This window comes from Typopeltis vanoorti, chromosome 5, assembly GCF_054136105.1.
Source record: "Typopeltis vanoorti isolate ZY-2024b chromosome 5, IOZ_Tvanoo_1.0, whole genome shotgun sequence".
Classification (NCBI taxonomy): domain Eukaryota; kingdom Metazoa; phylum Arthropoda; class Arachnida; order Uropygi; family Thelyphonidae; genus Typopeltis; species Typopeltis vanoorti.
Genome location: NC_143553.1, coordinates 556,531 through 573,383, shown reverse-complemented (window position 1 = coordinate 573,383; position 16,853 = coordinate 556,531). Strand labels below are relative to the sequence as shown.

Below are 16,853 nucleotides of genomic sequence, written 5' to 3'. Positions count from 1 at the left end.
GAATGTTTTCAGTGTGTTGTTCTGGCTGAGTGAGCGAAAAACAGGAGTTGCTGCGGTCGCCTGAAATCGTCGGGTGTATGAGGATTTTTCCTGAGTTAGCGCAGGACGAATCGAACGTCTCATATAATAATTTGTTTTATTATAACGAAATAAAATATCGAAACAAAGCAGAAAATTAAAGAAGCCAGTTTTCATTTCTTTTAATATTAAATCGGTTATAAATTGTTCGTGTTTCTCGTCTACCTGAGTAATAAAAAATAACGAAAAGATGGCTTTCACCGATCAACCTGTCAGGCGCAATTCTCGCATAATTATTGAGATAAGTGCCGCATAATTAACTGGTATGCGATGAAACGGAAGGGGAATTTTTCCTACCAAAGGGGTGTGGTACTCGCGCCTTCTTCAAAACGAAATACGGCTTCATTTTGCAGCCAATTAAATCCCAAATCTGATTCAGCGAAATCCTCGATGGTGAACCTGCTCGGGTTTGCTTTAAAAGGTGTTCAAAGGCTGCAGTGAAATCGCAGGCAGATTTTTGCGCATCCTCGCAATGAAATGGGTCTGGAATTACAGCAGCGTATTCTGCCGAGGGCGATAAATTTTGACGATTGGTTCTCCATGCCGTATTTTCACCGCTGTTCAACACCACTTTTCCGTTACCATCCGCTTATTCCGTATTTACCGTCGAGCCGGGTGCTAACCTCGCTAGCCACGTGTTGTTCTTGAATAGTTTTCAAGGTCAGAGCAACGCTCCACAGCGTCCGACGATATCTATCTCGTGTTCGAGTGCGTCGTCGCCGCTTAACTGCGCAGCTATGTTTTGCTCCTTCGGGTCGCGCAGTTATTTGAAAGGCAACGGAGGTGACTGCAAATCGCACTTGTTTCTGTACTTCTAAAAATTAATGGACGTGCTAAACTGACTTTCTGAAATCAGGAAATAGTTGCTAATGTTGTTGCTCCCACCTTCACAAATTAATGCTGAATGTCTTTCAGTGGGCGACAAGTTCCCTCCGAATGCTTGTTACCTTCCCGTATTGATGCCGCCGTTACTCCAAATATTATTCTTCGTTCGATAAAATAGGTCAGACATTCTTACGTGGAACTCAAAATCCACTTCACTGGCAGTGATCATTGATTCCTTGTTGAAAGGAAATGCCTGTCACCAATGCATCAGGATAGGGGTGCTCTGTAATTCTCCTGCCCCCAAGTTTACTGCAGAAGCGCGGTAGTTTTAATTTTTAAGGCATTTAAACCTTCGAAAATCGGTCTTTGTACGTCATTGTAGTGTAGCATCTGCCAAAAGAATAAGTCGAAAATCCTAATTACGATCAAGTTTGACTGAATGTTCAATTCTTTTGAATTCTTGAGATTTTGCTTGTCCAAATATCATCAGTATATTTGGGCGGCTCCCAAACAGGTTTAACCTTTTTTTCGTCATTCTTATAAGTTTTTTTAGGACCTTCTTGAGCGTTCAGTTGTAAAGAGAATTTTGGCATGTATCTGTAAAAGTATTGTTTCTGCATGTCCCATCCAAAGAAGCACCAAAGCTGCGTTTTTACAGATTCCTCAATTACCACACTTTGCTTTGCTGTCAAGAGGAGTTCGAAAGTTCTCAAACGTGTGTGTGTGTGTGTGTGTGTGTGTGTGTGTGTGTATATATATATATATATATATATATATATATATATATATATATATACCGGGTGTTCGGGATAAATTTGACAGTTTCGTAAGGAAAAAGAAAATCTTCTTTGTATCTATTAAATTTAATGAATTGACAAAAAAACATTACAGGCAGAGTTAATTACAATACTATTTGAAGCTGTTCTTTCGTTTGTTGCATTGTTGGGAGAGTGCGTGCTTGAGTACTGGCGTTCACGTGATGCAGCAAGCACGCACTCTCCCAACAATGCAACAAACGAAAGAACAGCTTCAAATACAACTACAACGTTTTCATGCTAATTATGTATAAAGACTGTCTGTGTTGTTCATAGTCCTTTTAACCCTCAATGTTTAGTGTTTTTTCTATTATAATGTCACCTGAAGAAGGCTGTTACAGGCCGAAACTAGTAGTGTGTTTATATTAAAACCTTTTTACTTAAATCTCGGTTCTAGTCATTTAATTCTTCATAAAAAAAAAAAAAATATATATATTATATATATTTTAAAAAATTTTTTTTTTTAAGGAAACATATATATCGTAATTCGCATAAAACGGTTGATCCTGATCGGTGCAACGGACACACCCTCCTTTCTCTCACCGGGATGGGCGTTTTCTTGTCTGTTTTGTAAATCGACCATCCATTTAAAATTCAATGCAAAATTTCTTGAGAAAAGAAAACTCAAATTTTAAATTTAATATTTTCTTGAAGAAGTAACATTTTTATGTAAGAGGAAGATTTCTGGTTGGGAATTTTTAAAATGTAGTTACCTTTCCACAAAACACTTCAAAAACTTTCGAGTTCGCATCCCATCCTGAACACGAATGTCAGTTAATGTTTTAAAATAGTAGATGATTTTCATCGACCTGTGCGACAGTATACGTTTAGTACCGATCCAAAGTACTAATTCAGTGTATGCCGTATAAGTTGACAACCTTTTTTGTTAGCGATATTCACATAAAATCGCCATTTGTTTATTATCCAGAAGCCTTCTCCGTACCTGCAGTTTATAGGTCTACCACGGGTCCAAAACTCTGAAATGATGGCAGTACCCAAGACCGTCATTCACTCTGGACGGAGCAACGGGGATATTTACATGGGGTGGAGAAATCTTTTGAACACTTTCTGGAAACACACCCTTTTTATAATTCTTTTTTATCGCTTTTTATAATTCCTTTTTTAAATAACTTAGAAACTTAAACAGAAATTTGCGATTGCTTTATTATTTTTCTAACAGTTAGGAAGCACGTCAAAGTAGCATCTTGCACATCGAAAGGATGTAATTTAGTTTTCACCAGGGTGGGCACGTTTACACTTCCTTGTTTAGCGGTGAGAAGTAATTATTTTAAGTTCCGGGATTATGTAAACGCTTTCTTAGGCTGGACGCCTAAGACGGCATCTCATTCCAAAATCGTGGAATATTGGAGGATTCTTTGATTTGGAATTTGCAGTTGCCTTTGGGAAACGTTGAGACTGGATGCTGTTTTGTCCTTGACAAGCAGTTTAAAACGTTGCAAGGAATGCGGTTACGGCTGACATTTTCTTTTTACTGTTTGTAATATGTAATAAATATGACAGTATTTAGAATGCTCTTTGGTTTATTGTTTTTACCCCGAAATCCGACTGATTTTGTGATAATCGTCTTTACCGAATTTTACACGAAGGCAGGCATTCCGATCCCGCTCATCTCGCCATTTTTAAACATTTTGCTGCCAGTGTGATTGAGGCGAATTGTTGTTCGAACTCACAAGCTCCGCCCAGCATTCTGTGCAGAAGGTATCAAGAGGACGTCGAAATGAAATGGACTTTTGAGTATGTCCAAAGGCCCGTGATATCGTGAAGAAGGCGACCCCTTCATTGTCGCTTACACCTCAGGACGGTTTTGGGCTACGCAAATATTTCGCGAGTTTCATCATTCTGGAGCAAATGATGCGATCAAAATCTCCGATTTCCTGTAGGTTGAGAGTGACTTGCATTTGCACGAAATCTCTCTCGAGGTCAAAATTCCAGTGGAACCGCAATAACTGTAGAAAAAAAAAAAAGCTTCTTGAGGGTTTACTGAAATTTGTTGCCGCTTCTGGTTTAAATAGGCGATCAGTTTCATCAGGTAAGCAGAATTAATGTCGACAGTCCGTAAGCTGTAAACAGCATCTCAATGGATGCTATTTCCAATCGCCTGTTTCGCGATCCCTTCAAACTCCTTTCGATTATTGTCGTGTGTTTGAGCGCATCCTTTTAATAATTAGGTCAAAGAAGAGCATTTTTAAGCTTAAAACTCTGCAAGGAAAGCTCGGCATTGGCAGAAGAAAGAAATCCTGGAAAGAAACGCCCATTTTCGTCATCTGCAGCAGAAGTTTCTCCATCGATGAATTCTTTTCTTTTATCGCAAGCGGCATTCTTGGGATTTCTTTAAATTTCTCTTGTGTTTTTCGACGCTGGTTATTAATCTCGAGCGACGGGGTTTGTTCAGCAGCGATAACACAATTGGAGGGGCTTCGATTCCTACTTTATTTGCCAAACCAGGTGAGGATGCGATCGAGAGAGAGAGAGAAGCTGCAATGAGTTGTGAGCTTCGATGGCACCACGCGGCAACTGGACATTTTCCCTTCTCCGTTTTTTCCATTCGCCTTGACGCGATCCTTGTCGGTGGTGAAAGATATTTACTGTGTTTTTTTGCTACTTTATCATTGCGCTTGCGGGAATTATTTGGTGGCGAGTACTAGCATTGTCACTAATTAATCCACACACACACACACACACACACCACCACCACTTGTGGCGCGTTTAATGACGCGAGCGCACTAACTGCCACTCCCTTCGCTCATCTCCACTTTATCATCTGTCCAAGTGGGGAAAACGATGCACCAAGTTCCTTTTCGGGAAGGAAGGAAGTGAAGTTTTCTCAGACGAGTAACGCACGGCATTCCAAGAAAAGTTTTAAATGCGCGCACACACACACACTCGAGTAGATGCCGATTTGCAACGAAAGGTCAAAGTGCGCTTGCGATAAGCGATTCTTTTTGTAGTAACATTCGCGAATCGTAAGGGGGTAGTAACATTATCTCGTGTCCTAGTAACAGAATTTAATCTCGATGACGAAATTGCGTGCGCGCGCGTACTCTTGCTAGCTCGCTCGCTTGTGCAGTCTCAGTTCTTCGTACTTTCCTTTGGTGAAGAAATGGATTCGGCGCAGCAGGAATCGTTCGGACTAAGCAGGGGACTCAGAGCGTGTAAGTGACTGTTTGTTTCATCCTCTTCATTCCGAACATCGTCAGGTTTGCTTTAGTTACAATAACGAGCACGTAAGTGCTGTCGGTATGTGGCCCTCCCCCCTTCTTTCGGCCATAAACGGGGAAGGTGCGCCGAAATGAATTATTTTTTGGCTTGTTCACTTTGAATTCGCTACTCTCCGGCGCCTTCCCTCTCAGTAACAGTCGAACTACTATGCTGTGTGAAAACTAGTTTAAAAAAGAAGAGAGAGAGATAGCCTACTTTAGTTTTGCATCCGCTGTCGTGAACTGTTATCCGCTTCTGCTCACGATTATGACTAGCTAGGGCTCGTTGCGAAATATTTTTTTCTCTTTATTTCTGTTAACCTCCTTTTAACCGTTGCAATTTCATGTGCTTAATGGGTTATACGAACGTCTATTTATTGCAGGAACAGCCCGTGTGTTTCACTTTGTTGAAAATTTGTTGCCAGCTCACTTGCTTGTTCTCTGAGTGCGCACGCATTGGTGGTCCACGAAGACAGCAACAATCGCGCTGATTCCTTTTTTTTTTTTTTTTTTTTTAAGTAAACATCGTCAGCTCATTTAGAGAGTGAACTTGTATACTAAAAATGCGGATAAACGCAGTCACTTCGTCATTAATGAACTGCGTGAGGAATTAAGCAATTCTATTTGCGATTCATCAGTGCAAAATCAAGATGCGAAATCTTCCTTCTGAGCTAAAATGAATTTACTTTGGTAAACCGGAATGATTTGTCTGCACACTTGGTCATTTAGATGAGAAATAAAAGAAGAGTAGCAAGAAGTTTTTTTTTTTTTTAAATCCAAAATATAACGTCTAGTAGCGAAATGGGTAGCCACCAGGTAAGCTACTCGAGCAGCGGAAAGTTGTTCTGTGGTCCAAGTTTCGACATTCAGAGACGCTCTGAAGACAAAATGTCGAGCAAAAGACGTTACTTTAAGAAGATGGAGGCCCCAGAGCGGTCGCCTTATCGCTTAAAGTTATTCTGTGGTCCAGTTCCAAATTAGCGTGATAAAACGTAACCCACGTGTTTAGACCCGGGTGCAAGAAATGATGTTCGCGTGCAATTAGGAAAGCTTTAAACTGTGCTAGGAATATTAAAAAAAAAAAAAAAAAAAAACTCTAAACGGAAGGGGACTTGTTAAAAGCAGCTTTTTTATCCCCTAAGCGACGGAAGGAAGGTGAGAGAGGACGGATGAGGACAAAAAAGACGAACCGAAACTCTCGTCGGTGTACAACGGAGATGGAATTTTCTCATGTTGATTCGCATCCAGCACGCGATGCTAAATATCTCCGGCTGTGTCAGTGTCTGGCACTCGAAACGAGTGCCAACTCACCTGCGTTATGACGCTGCAGTTCTGTTTCTAGTTTCAGCAGGTCGCATCAGCGTTTTGGATCCATTTTGATATGTGCGGAGCAGACGCCTGTTTTTCGCGTGAGTCTTTTTGTTCTTCTGGCAATCTTCTGCACAGCTTGAGTCATTCTTCTGAAAGGGAACCGCTTACAGTTAGCGACTGCCTCTCATCAGTTGACTTCTATCCCAAGCTAAATTTACTCTAATCTTCTGACTTCATCAGCATATTTATGACGATAGAAAATGTCGCGTGTGTTGTTTACGTTTAACCCGGTGGCCAGTTATAGTTTTATGCCTCACCCCTTGAACGATTTTTGCAGCTCTGTTAGTCGATCCTGGACTATTGTGGTTTTTTTCCTCTCGCGATGGGAGACTTCGGTTTTTCTATCCAAAAATAAAACCGATCTCGAACACATCGTGTAATGTTACACTTTCGGTGGGTGAAATACGAATGAGGTTATTCGTTCTGTTGTTTCGGCACTAGATGGTATTGTCATTCCGCATGAAGATAGTGTGTTACCGTACCCCCCCAAAAGCTGGCGTATGTTTCGATTAGCTGTTTCTAAATGCAACTAGCAAAATTAGAATTCAATAATAAAAATTTCAAATTTCCGGGTGTACATTTTTGAAGCTTGGCCCACACTCATTCTTATACTTAAATGATGGCACACAAAATTTCCTGTTGGTGGTGGTGTTGGGGGGGGGGGGTGGATCTCACAGCGAAAACTCTCGGAGCAAAATTTCCTTTTGTAGTTGGTGGATCCGCTTACATACAATTTAAGAAAGTGGTGCTAATTCAGGTTGAATAATCTGAAAATCTAAAATTTATGTAAGAAAAAAAATCTTGTGTACTCTGCTGCTAAAAGCTCCGATGTATCCCAATGTTTCAGTTAACTTCCGAGTGCAAAAAGCTAAAAAAACTGCGGTTCTTTCCCCTGTTTGTATACATCACTTTTTGATCCAAACATTTGCCACGTCTTTCGCTAATCAAGCAAAATTGCAATGGTAGGCGAACGGCGGAAACTTATATCGCGGATAAACGGCTTCCATTTGATCATCACTCGATGCCGCCTTGTGGTAAACGGAGACATTTCGAATTCCCTTGAAGCATTACATTTTAAGGGCTTTTTTTGTTCAAAAATGGGATGTTTTAAATCGTGTGTGCATGGCCTCGAGAAGTATAGTTGAGGGTTTATTTTTGTTGTTTAGTTATTCTTTACTACCAATCAATAAGATGGTAATTAAAATTTTGAACTGTTTGTTTTAAAAATTCCGAGCGAATACTGAAACAAGTTTTAAGATATTTTGTATAAATAGCATTAAACTGCGGAGCTCGGATGCTTCATTTTATGATGAAAAGCATTCTCAAGAGAAATGAAAATTGGCCCAATAAACCTCTTGTAGCCTCCTCACGGTGCTCCCTACACGAAGATTTGAGCAGAATATCATCGCCACGCTTGTATTTGCGTGACTTTCATTTCGTCGCTCTAGACGCAAGCCCTTCACAGATACACTATCGAGGGGGACTAATTTTAGTAAACGACGTTCTTCATGCAAATATTGGGAAAAGGGATTTATCATCGCAGTATGGACACCCCCTTCCCCTCTTCCAGAGCGGTGAAATGAAAGTCACGCAAATACAACAGTGTCGATGATGATCTGTTCAAATCTTCGTAATGGGGGAGGGGGGGGGACTGCCATTCAGGAGGTTTATTGGGCCACTTCTTCGTTCTCTTGAGAACGATGGTGGGTTTCGTTAGTCATAATTTCGATGTTAGTGTATTAATGTCATACAGTAATAACGTAATTAACGTAACAGTAATTTGTGTCTTGCAACGCACACAAATAGGGCCTCCTCTTGAAGACTGCTTTTAGAACATCCCTGCAACAGACGCGACAAGTGTCAAAGCACTTCTAATTGATTTTATTGCGGAGGTCTTCGTTTTGCTGTTTAGAAATCATTCTCGATGCATTTTACAAGCTGCAAATTCACTCCCTCCCACTTCACCCTCAGTAACGGTGACAAGTAGTCTACTTCCCGTTATCGTCCGGCTTCTTCCTGCCCTGCACACGCGATAGAGCGGCACGTGGTGCTATTTTAGATCTCCAATCCTTCCAAAGTGCACCCAAGTGATGATCGCGTCTACTGTTATCTACTTCTGTAGGCGGCTGCAATTGGCAAGGCTGCCAGAACTGTCACGAGCTGCTGTTACTGTTCGCAACTGAGTACTCGAAGTATCCGGGCGGTCACCGACCCTCTTGTTGCTAAGGTGCGATTACGACCAAACGTCACCGTCGACCTCTAGCCTTCCCCATCCGCCGCCACGGTTCGTATAATCACCCAACATTCGAGATGTTCTTCTGAAATACAACACGAACGAGGCTATTTCTTACGAGCCTTCTTAACAGGGTAATTCGTTTAACGTTAATCTTAACGACAGTTAATTCAGACTCATGTTTCCAATAACAGACCCTTCCCCCCCCCCCCATTATCTTCCTCTTGACAAAAACGAAATATTAAGTGGATCGATGTGTGTTAATGCATATCTATCGGTTATTATTTATTAAGCAATCGTTTTACTGATTAGAATCGAAGGTGTGAAATGCATTTCATTCTAACAGAGTGAACGAAGTAAATGACATGATCTTGAGGAGGTTCGTTGCTCAAGTCGAAGCTCTTCATTAATAACAAATCTTACTGTAACTCTTTGTATCTTTTTTTTTTTTTTTTAAATAAGTTGAATTGCTTGTTTCAATATGAATCACTAAATAAAGGACGTTGAAGTAAATAGTGGACATTCAAAAGGAACGATAACGGAAATATCCAGTTCCACAACGCCTTATGAAGGGGGGGGGGGAATTCTCTGAGATGATCAAAATTTTCACATCCTATTTGACATTTTCTGTGCGAACCCGCATTTCCTCCCTCACGCAAAAACCTGCAGGGCATCCGTTTAACAGTAAAGGTTAGATAAGTGAGAAACCACGTACAAGAGATCAAACAGGGTGGGTAGCTCAGTCGGTATCGACGATGCCCTTTCGTTTAAAATCATTTGACTGTGACGGGAAGAGCCTTTGTGAGTTTTTTTTCTTTCTTAATATTATATACCTTTATATTATATTAATAGTATATATTAAGATGCGTTGCTCGGTCTCATGGATGGTGGCAGGACTTCCCTTCGGAAAAAACCAAGTTTCCTCCAAATGGAGCAAGCGGAGAGAGAAACCCGATCCGCTGGTCGCACAGCCTTCGCTACTTCAGTTGTAATTCAGAAACAAAGCGAAATCGCTATCTAGCTGGACGGATTTCTTTGTAAAACTTTTAACGGGTCGGATCGTCCCCCAAGACGATCTACTGTTTTAAACTCTATCCAATCGAATAATATATTATGCTACAGGAGTGAATCATCTGATTACTTCTTATTTGGTTCTTGTCAGAACTGCGATCTGCGCTGCCAAATTTTTTTGCTTATCGATTACACATCGGAGCAGCAGTAACTTTGAATGCCTGATGCGTACCGGTGCTTTTTTTAGAAATTTTTATTCCCGTTTTCACTTGTGAATTCATCTTCGATCCACAGCTTATCATCTATGGATTCACCTCTTTTCAATTCAATGCTTCGTTTAGAATTACAAGACTGTAGAACACAATACCAAGACTCTTGCTGGTAACAGCGCGGGTGCAATGGGGAATACAACAGCTGCGTCATCACACGCTCAAGAAGAAGCGTGTGCGGGCGTGATGTGCTTAATATGGTTTTACATTTCTTAAACAGCGTTTCCATTTAATTACCGGTATTTGTACAAAACAATACGCACACAGTAAGTACATGAAATGAAATGTTATGAAGAATAACTGAATTATAAAGAGCTGAATTGTCCTTTGAGATTCAGTTATCCTTCTATAACTGAAGAAGTGGAATATTAGTCCAGTTGTGCTGCCGCTTCGGTCATTCGGACTCGTTTGTGAGGGGGAAACACGTCGAAATTCGTGAAATTATTGAATTTTTCGTTTGTGCTAAATTTGATTCGCCATTTGAGAATTTTTTTTATTTGCTTGAATAACTGACGTCCAAAATCACGTCATTTTACATCACTTTTACGTAAAAAAGCAGTTGTTTATTATTTCCTTCTCGTAAAGCTAAAGGACTAAAATTAAAGGACAATCGCGAACTGTCTGTAGCCACGGAAAAGCAGACCTCTTGCCTATACAATTACGAAATGTAAATCGAATCAAAGCGTTATTTTTGCGACAAATGCCCTACTATTTTTGAACTTTGGCCATCCCCGGTTCGTGTTGAAATTCACATGAGACTCGTCGTGTGGTGGAGTGGACTTTACATTTTATCTCCATCCGCACAAATTGTGTACTGAAAGCTCTCGAATGCTAAATCGAGTTGAACGTCGCTGCAGCGACAGTGCAAGGCGTGGAGCTCTGCGTCCTGCACTCGAAATATACTTTTGACGGGAGTGCTTTTTTGTCGTTGCTCACACCCAAAATGTTATTTGCAAACCTATAATACAATTTTTGGTACTGTGGGTGGGCTAAGGATATTTTTATCAATTTTATACATCTTCTGTATTTTTAATTTTTTTTTTCTGGAAACCCCGACCTCGAAACATTTTCAAGCCACATCTGGCACACGTCGATTTCATCGCCCACCTAAAGACGATCACAAACATTCACACCCACGGTGGGAATCGAACCTGCAGGCTGTTGGAGAACTGGTTAGCGCGCCAGTTCTCCAACAGCTAATCGGGTGGTGTATAATTAGTTAAGCACGAAAAGAGGCGGCTTTGCTAACAGCGACTAAATTTCGCTGACTTTGACTTGTTGAGAGTGTCTGAGAGATTTGATTATTCTCCGTCTAATAATTAAGCTGATATTTGTAGAGTGAAATTGAAAGAATTTCTGTTCTGTGCATTGATTTCTCTTTCGTTTTCTTTTTCAGTGAAACGCTTATCTCTGCGCATCAGTTCGCCCGCAATCGCCATGCCTGTTGACTTGGAGATGTTGCTGTCAGCCAGCCCCCCGTTATTCGGTTACTCGGCTTTTCACGACTTTCGCTACGCCACTTTTCCCACCCCCCACCACAACTGCTCCCACAGCAGCCTGTTCAAGAACAACGTCATCAACGGCGTGAATCGCTTCAAGAACGGCAACCGGCTGGTGACTCCTGCGCGGTCCTGCCTTTCGGTGAAAGCTGACCTCGACGACAGCGAAAAGACTTACGACCCCGAGAGTCCAACTCGGGAAAAGAAGCGGGTGTGGTTCGCTGACGACAAAGGGCTGGCGTTGGTGCAGGTTCGAATTATGCCCGAGCCATCCGACTGCCCTCCCGGATGGACGGACGACTTCCTGATGCAGGTCACCAGCGGTATTAAATCGCAGGTTCTTCAGGAGTCCAAGTGGGAGCCGTCGTTCTCGCAACCGGCGTCGGACTACATGGTATTCAGAAATAAGCTGGATCGAAATTGCTTGTCGCTCGAGAACGTCATCGTCAAAGAAGACGGCGACCTCGTCAGCGGTACGATAAAAGTGAAAAACCTCGCTTACGAAAAACAGGTGTTGGTGCGCGTCACCTACGACCACTGGCTCACCAGCGAGGACGTCCTGGCGACGTACATGCCCAACGGCATGGAGAGCACCACTTCGTACATGTTCGACACGTTCTCGTTTTCCTTCGGCATGCCGCCCTCCACCCACAAGCCCGGGGAGGTCGAGTTCTGCGTGTGCTACAGATGCGACGGCAAGGAATACTGGGACAACAACGGCGGGGCGAACTACCGGTTGGTTTCGGTTCCCGTGAGGAAGGTGAAGAACGATGTCACTAAGCCACGGTTTGCGGATGCAGTGACGGCGGATTACAACGAGTGGACGCAGTTTGCCAGTTGGAGCAACCTGATCACGGAAGGACCTTACTGGTGAATCGACACAAACCAGCCGTCGGGAAACGTTCGTCAATTCAAGTGCACCTGTCGTGTTCGGAGTAATGAATTGTGTGCCGATGGTGAACTTTTGGATCTCTCTGCTGGTCGGACGGATCCGACGATGGTTGTCAGTCATGTGATCTTCTGTGTGTGTGTGTGTGTGTCGTTCCTGTCAGCTTTTAATGTTCTGTTAACTGACGCAGTGCGAAGCTAATACGCTTTGAACGAAACCCTCCAAACAGGACGCTTCTCCTCCCTTCACCCTTACCTTGATCTTCCCATTGCATTATTTCCGTCCTCTCTCAAGGTGACAGCTCAACTCAACGGAAGTCTGTGCGGAACAGAGAAGATGAAACTCGCATTCTGGCAAACAGACACGAGGGGGATTTCGGAGAAAACAACGGTGAGTGCAATGTTTTATTTACTTGTGTGTGTTTCAAATCTCTTGTACGTGTAGATGCCGAAGAAAAATGGCAGAGATGGTGATCTTAACAATATGTCTGAAATATAAGATAGTTTTTTTTTTTTTTAAAAAAAAGCCACATTTATCGGAAGATGGCGGTAATTATTCCGAAATATTTAACCTGGTTAGTGGCAGTACATTTGCGCTGTTATGACTATGCGCAGGCTTAGCATGGTCATAACAGCTGCTGACAAAAAAAAAAAAAAAGACTCCAAATATTTCTTGAGAGATCTCGAATTATGCGACTCAGAAAGAGGAGTGGATGCTCCTCGATTTGGCTGATGGGCACAGGAAAATCTGAATTGTATAAGGAAGTTTTCAGTTCATAAATATTTTCCATGAAAAGTGTTTTTTCAAAGCGTCCTTTTTATTTCTTTAACCTTCTTTAACTCGTCATTATTATTGTTCTCAGAGAAATGAACTAAAATCAATGATGTTTTCTTATATTGTGAATATGTATTACTCTCTAAACTGCGCTGTTTACTTCCGTAAAAAGTGATTTTCGTGAGAAAGTGCTTCTTTTTTACTTCCGTAAAAAAGAAGCACTTTCTCAGTTTTCCTTGTGTGCTTTTTGCTCGGATTTAAAAAGAATTCATAAGACAACACTTTCTTATGTAATCAGAAATCACTTTATTGCGTATTTGCAGTCGTTTGGATTGCTCCATCAAGACGTGCGCTTACGATAATTCGCTGTCTGCTTGTGGCCGAGTCATAAGTGCACCGATGATGTAATCGGTTCATTTACTTCGATAATTTAGTTCATTATCACGTTAACATACACACTGGATAATCAACAGCAGAACTCTCGAATGTTTCAATCCTCTTCTCCGACTGATTTCTTTGTTCTAAAATATTAACTTTCTTTAATATTTCATTATTGAAAAATATTTTCAAGGAACTTCAGTTAAATCAATTAATCATTCGCGGAATATTTGGATTTTTTTTGTTAATTTCCTGAATTATTTTTTGCCCTATTAATTTCCAGAATTATTAACTATACTTGGAAATATTCTCCACTTGCCTTGCGAGTGGATTTCGTCTCAAAAGTGAATTTTCTCCGACTCGTTTCGTCATTCAGGTAGTGCGTTAGCAGCTCTTAAAAATGGATTCGTAATCTTATCTGTTTCTGTTTACTGTATGCATATCTGGAATTCTGCAGATTAAAAAAAAGAGGTTAGATGAGAGATCATTCGAGACATCCTGGCCACAGCTACGAAAACACGTCATGTGTTTGAGAGTTACATCATCCTATTCTAGGCTCGTCTTAAGGGTTGGCAACTTCCTCCATTTCCTACGCTGTACATTAATTTTTGTTTTTCCTCGACACCTCACCTTTCTTAAATCTCCTTTTGACCTTTTTATTTCTGGCACGAAAGCACGATTCGATCTTATCTCTTGGCTTGTGCGGCGAAATAATCAGCTAGGGGACAGACCTTGAGAAAATTATCTCGGAAAGGTTAGAAAATATACGGCAAATATGTCACGGCTTCTTTATCACGTGATAGAAACAAACGGGAGAAAAACAATTGCTATTTTGAATCATCGATTCTTGGGGCGAACGCTTTCCTTCTTCCCCTCCTCTCCCCTATCACAAGGTCACCTATTCTGGGCTTCCTTACCGATGACGTGACGGTACTTAGCGTAAAATCGATGCGTTTCGTTTGTTAAATACCCTAATTTAAGTGGATGGAAATTTAATGTTAAAGAAACGGGAAGCAATAGCCAGAGTGTTTCGGCCACTTCCACATTATGACCTTCTGGGGTGAAGCCATCTTACTTATTGAACGTCTGAAAGAATATGAAAAAAAAAAAACTCTTCCGTCTAAATTTGGAGCGGTGTGTGTCTACAGCGTCTCTGCCTAGTTGCTTACCTGAAGTAACAGGGTGTATTTGAATTGTATTAAAAATTGAACGTATTAGCTGGAGATTGTTTCTTTAAAAGCGTGAAACATGAATAATTGCGATCCATAATATTTCTCTTACATCAAACGTAAGACACTCTTCCTGGAGCGTAATGATATTATGCAATAAATGTTTTCTTGAAAAGATGGAAGTTTTTCAACTTCCCACCAACGTTGAAGTTCTCGGCTCGTTTTCTTCAGTACGAAAGAAACTGGCTGAGCACCCCAAACACTGGAGATGAATATAAAGCAGTGTCAATTAGCTTTATATTGCAGAACATTGCGCTTTGCATCGAATGCCTCCTGTGCAGCAGCAGCATTATGTTGTCGTGGCTGACGCTACAGCGAGCCATACGCTTGTTGAATCCCAGAGATGCTTTGAGCAGGGATTACCAAGACGTTCTTCCAGCAAACCTTAATGCTACAATTTGCTTCGAAAATGACCTCTGTTCTACGATCATCCAACTCGCAAGGATGGTCGAATGGATGACACTCCGCTTCGCAGCCAACAATTACAGATTCGCTTTGCGATGTGGCGTGGAAGTTTGTGAAGGCCTTTTTACGTGGCCTGGTGGCAGATTCTGGTGCGAAACCTGCGTAATCGAGGACTGCAGTCTCGAAAGAGAAACGTTTTCTCGTAACCGCCTGTTTTATGGAGAGCAATGTTCTAATCCGCTTTGACTATGTGGATAACAGTAGGACCACGATAAAAAAATATACGTCCGTTGCACGTAACTTGCTTAGGTAATATAGGCGTGCGTTTTAATAAAGGGCTTTTCAGTTAAAAAAAAAAAAACTTTATGGAATTTCTTAGATGAAATTTGAACCAGGGGCTTTCCTACCACAGGGCATCGTCCATATCCTGACGCTCATGACCGTTTCGAGAACTACACTTAATTTTTCGAATCATTCAAATTGGCAAGTCAAAGAGAAGAAAAGTCCAAAGAATTTTGGAAACACTAACTTTAAATTTTAGCACGATTCTTATTAGAAACTTCCCAACAACTGGTTATAGTTTCATCCACCAGCGATAGAAATCATCAGTACAAATCTGCTGAGACCCGGAAAGACGGGAGCCTGAACTGAGCTTTGCTATGAAACGAGAGAGGAAGTGATTGCAGAAGACTATAAAGTTGGTGCGTTTCTAATCTCGTCATTGGCAAGAATTGAGAAAAAACTGCGATACTAAATTTTATTACACTCGGTCGAGGAAGAATTTTTATGTCGAATTGTCTTTTCAATAAAAATGATTCAGTTAAGCCAAGAAGGATATAATTTCATTTCTTATCAAGAAATCTTCTAGTGGATACCTCAAATAGTCGGAACAGAAACTATTTTTTTCAAGGCAGATATCCGCAGCCTAGTGGGATTCGAATCCACATCTTGTGATAATGGGTTCGAACTTCGTTTTTCCCGACAAATTTTTGGAAGGAATTCATATACCGAATATGATTTAAATTTCGAGTTATTCCAGGATCAGAATCGAGGTCGTGAATTATTTCACCCATGGACTGGCAGAGAGACAAAACAACTCTTTAGAGGCGCTTGAACATTTTTCAAAACCACTTGAAAAAAAAAAAAAAAACAGATTTCGGATCGTTATACCGGCTGAGCATTTGCGAATTCATTACTAAATTCCCTTTATACCCAAGAATGAAAATCATTCCTAAGCAACTTGAGTCGTGATACTCGTCTTTTTGGCAATTGCCTCGTGTGCAGAAGCGAGCAGTTCACCGAGATTAGTTTTCTTACGTTTGCACTTTCAGAAAAATTATTGAGTGCACATGAAGGATAAACGATCGATTAAGGTGTTTGTTTGACATAGGCACAGTTTTTATTGCTATTTATGAAAAGGATCGGAAAAGTTGCCATTCATTTTTCCGGCTTGTTGAGTGGAGCGTCACTTGTTACGGGCGACTTTCAGTGAGACCATCACCTTCTTTCTCACTTAATAGAGACTTTTTTTTTTAAAGTGACCTCAACAAGAGCCGTGTTTTGTTTCTAGAATTGGACGGTCTTCGAATAACCTTACCTCCGATTCCACCAGTCCAAATTTGATCTGCATTTTCCAGATTTATAGCTTCGTATTTACAACTTGGCTCCTTGCTCCTCTTTAGTTTATCTGCTCCAGTTTTGGCTGTTTGCTTAGCTGAAGAGCGCAACGATTGATCACTTGAAGCACTCGCTCCTGATCATGGATCACGACGCAGAAATTCGTCGAGTAATGTGCGTAGTGCTGAACTACTTTAGTCCTATGGTGAGAAAACGAAAACAAGAGCGTGGGATCGGATAAT

At 41.2% G+C, this 16,853-nt stretch overlaps 1 protein-coding gene across 2 annotated transcripts in view; it reads left to right on the top strand.

Annotated features, from left to right (window-relative positions):
- The window catches only part of LOC150106178 (protein phosphatase 1 regulatory subunit 3C-like), a 30,105-nt gene that overhangs the window by 6,705 nt on the left and 6,547 nt on the right, over positions 1–16,853 (top strand). The window contains exons 1-2 of one of the 2 annotated variants that reach the window (XM_090393021.1): positions 4,760–4,891; positions 11,217–12,598. In XM_090393021.1, coding sequence (XP_090249147.1) covers positions 4,840–4,891; positions 11,217–12,193 — 1,029 coding nt within the window. In that variant the 5' untranslated portion in view covers positions 4,760–4,839 and the 3' untranslated portion in view covers positions 12,194–12,598. Of the gene's footprint in view, positions 1–4,759; positions 4,892–11,216; positions 12,599–16,853 lie in introns of those variants that run through there. The other variant, XM_090393022.1, reaches the window with a different exon arrangement.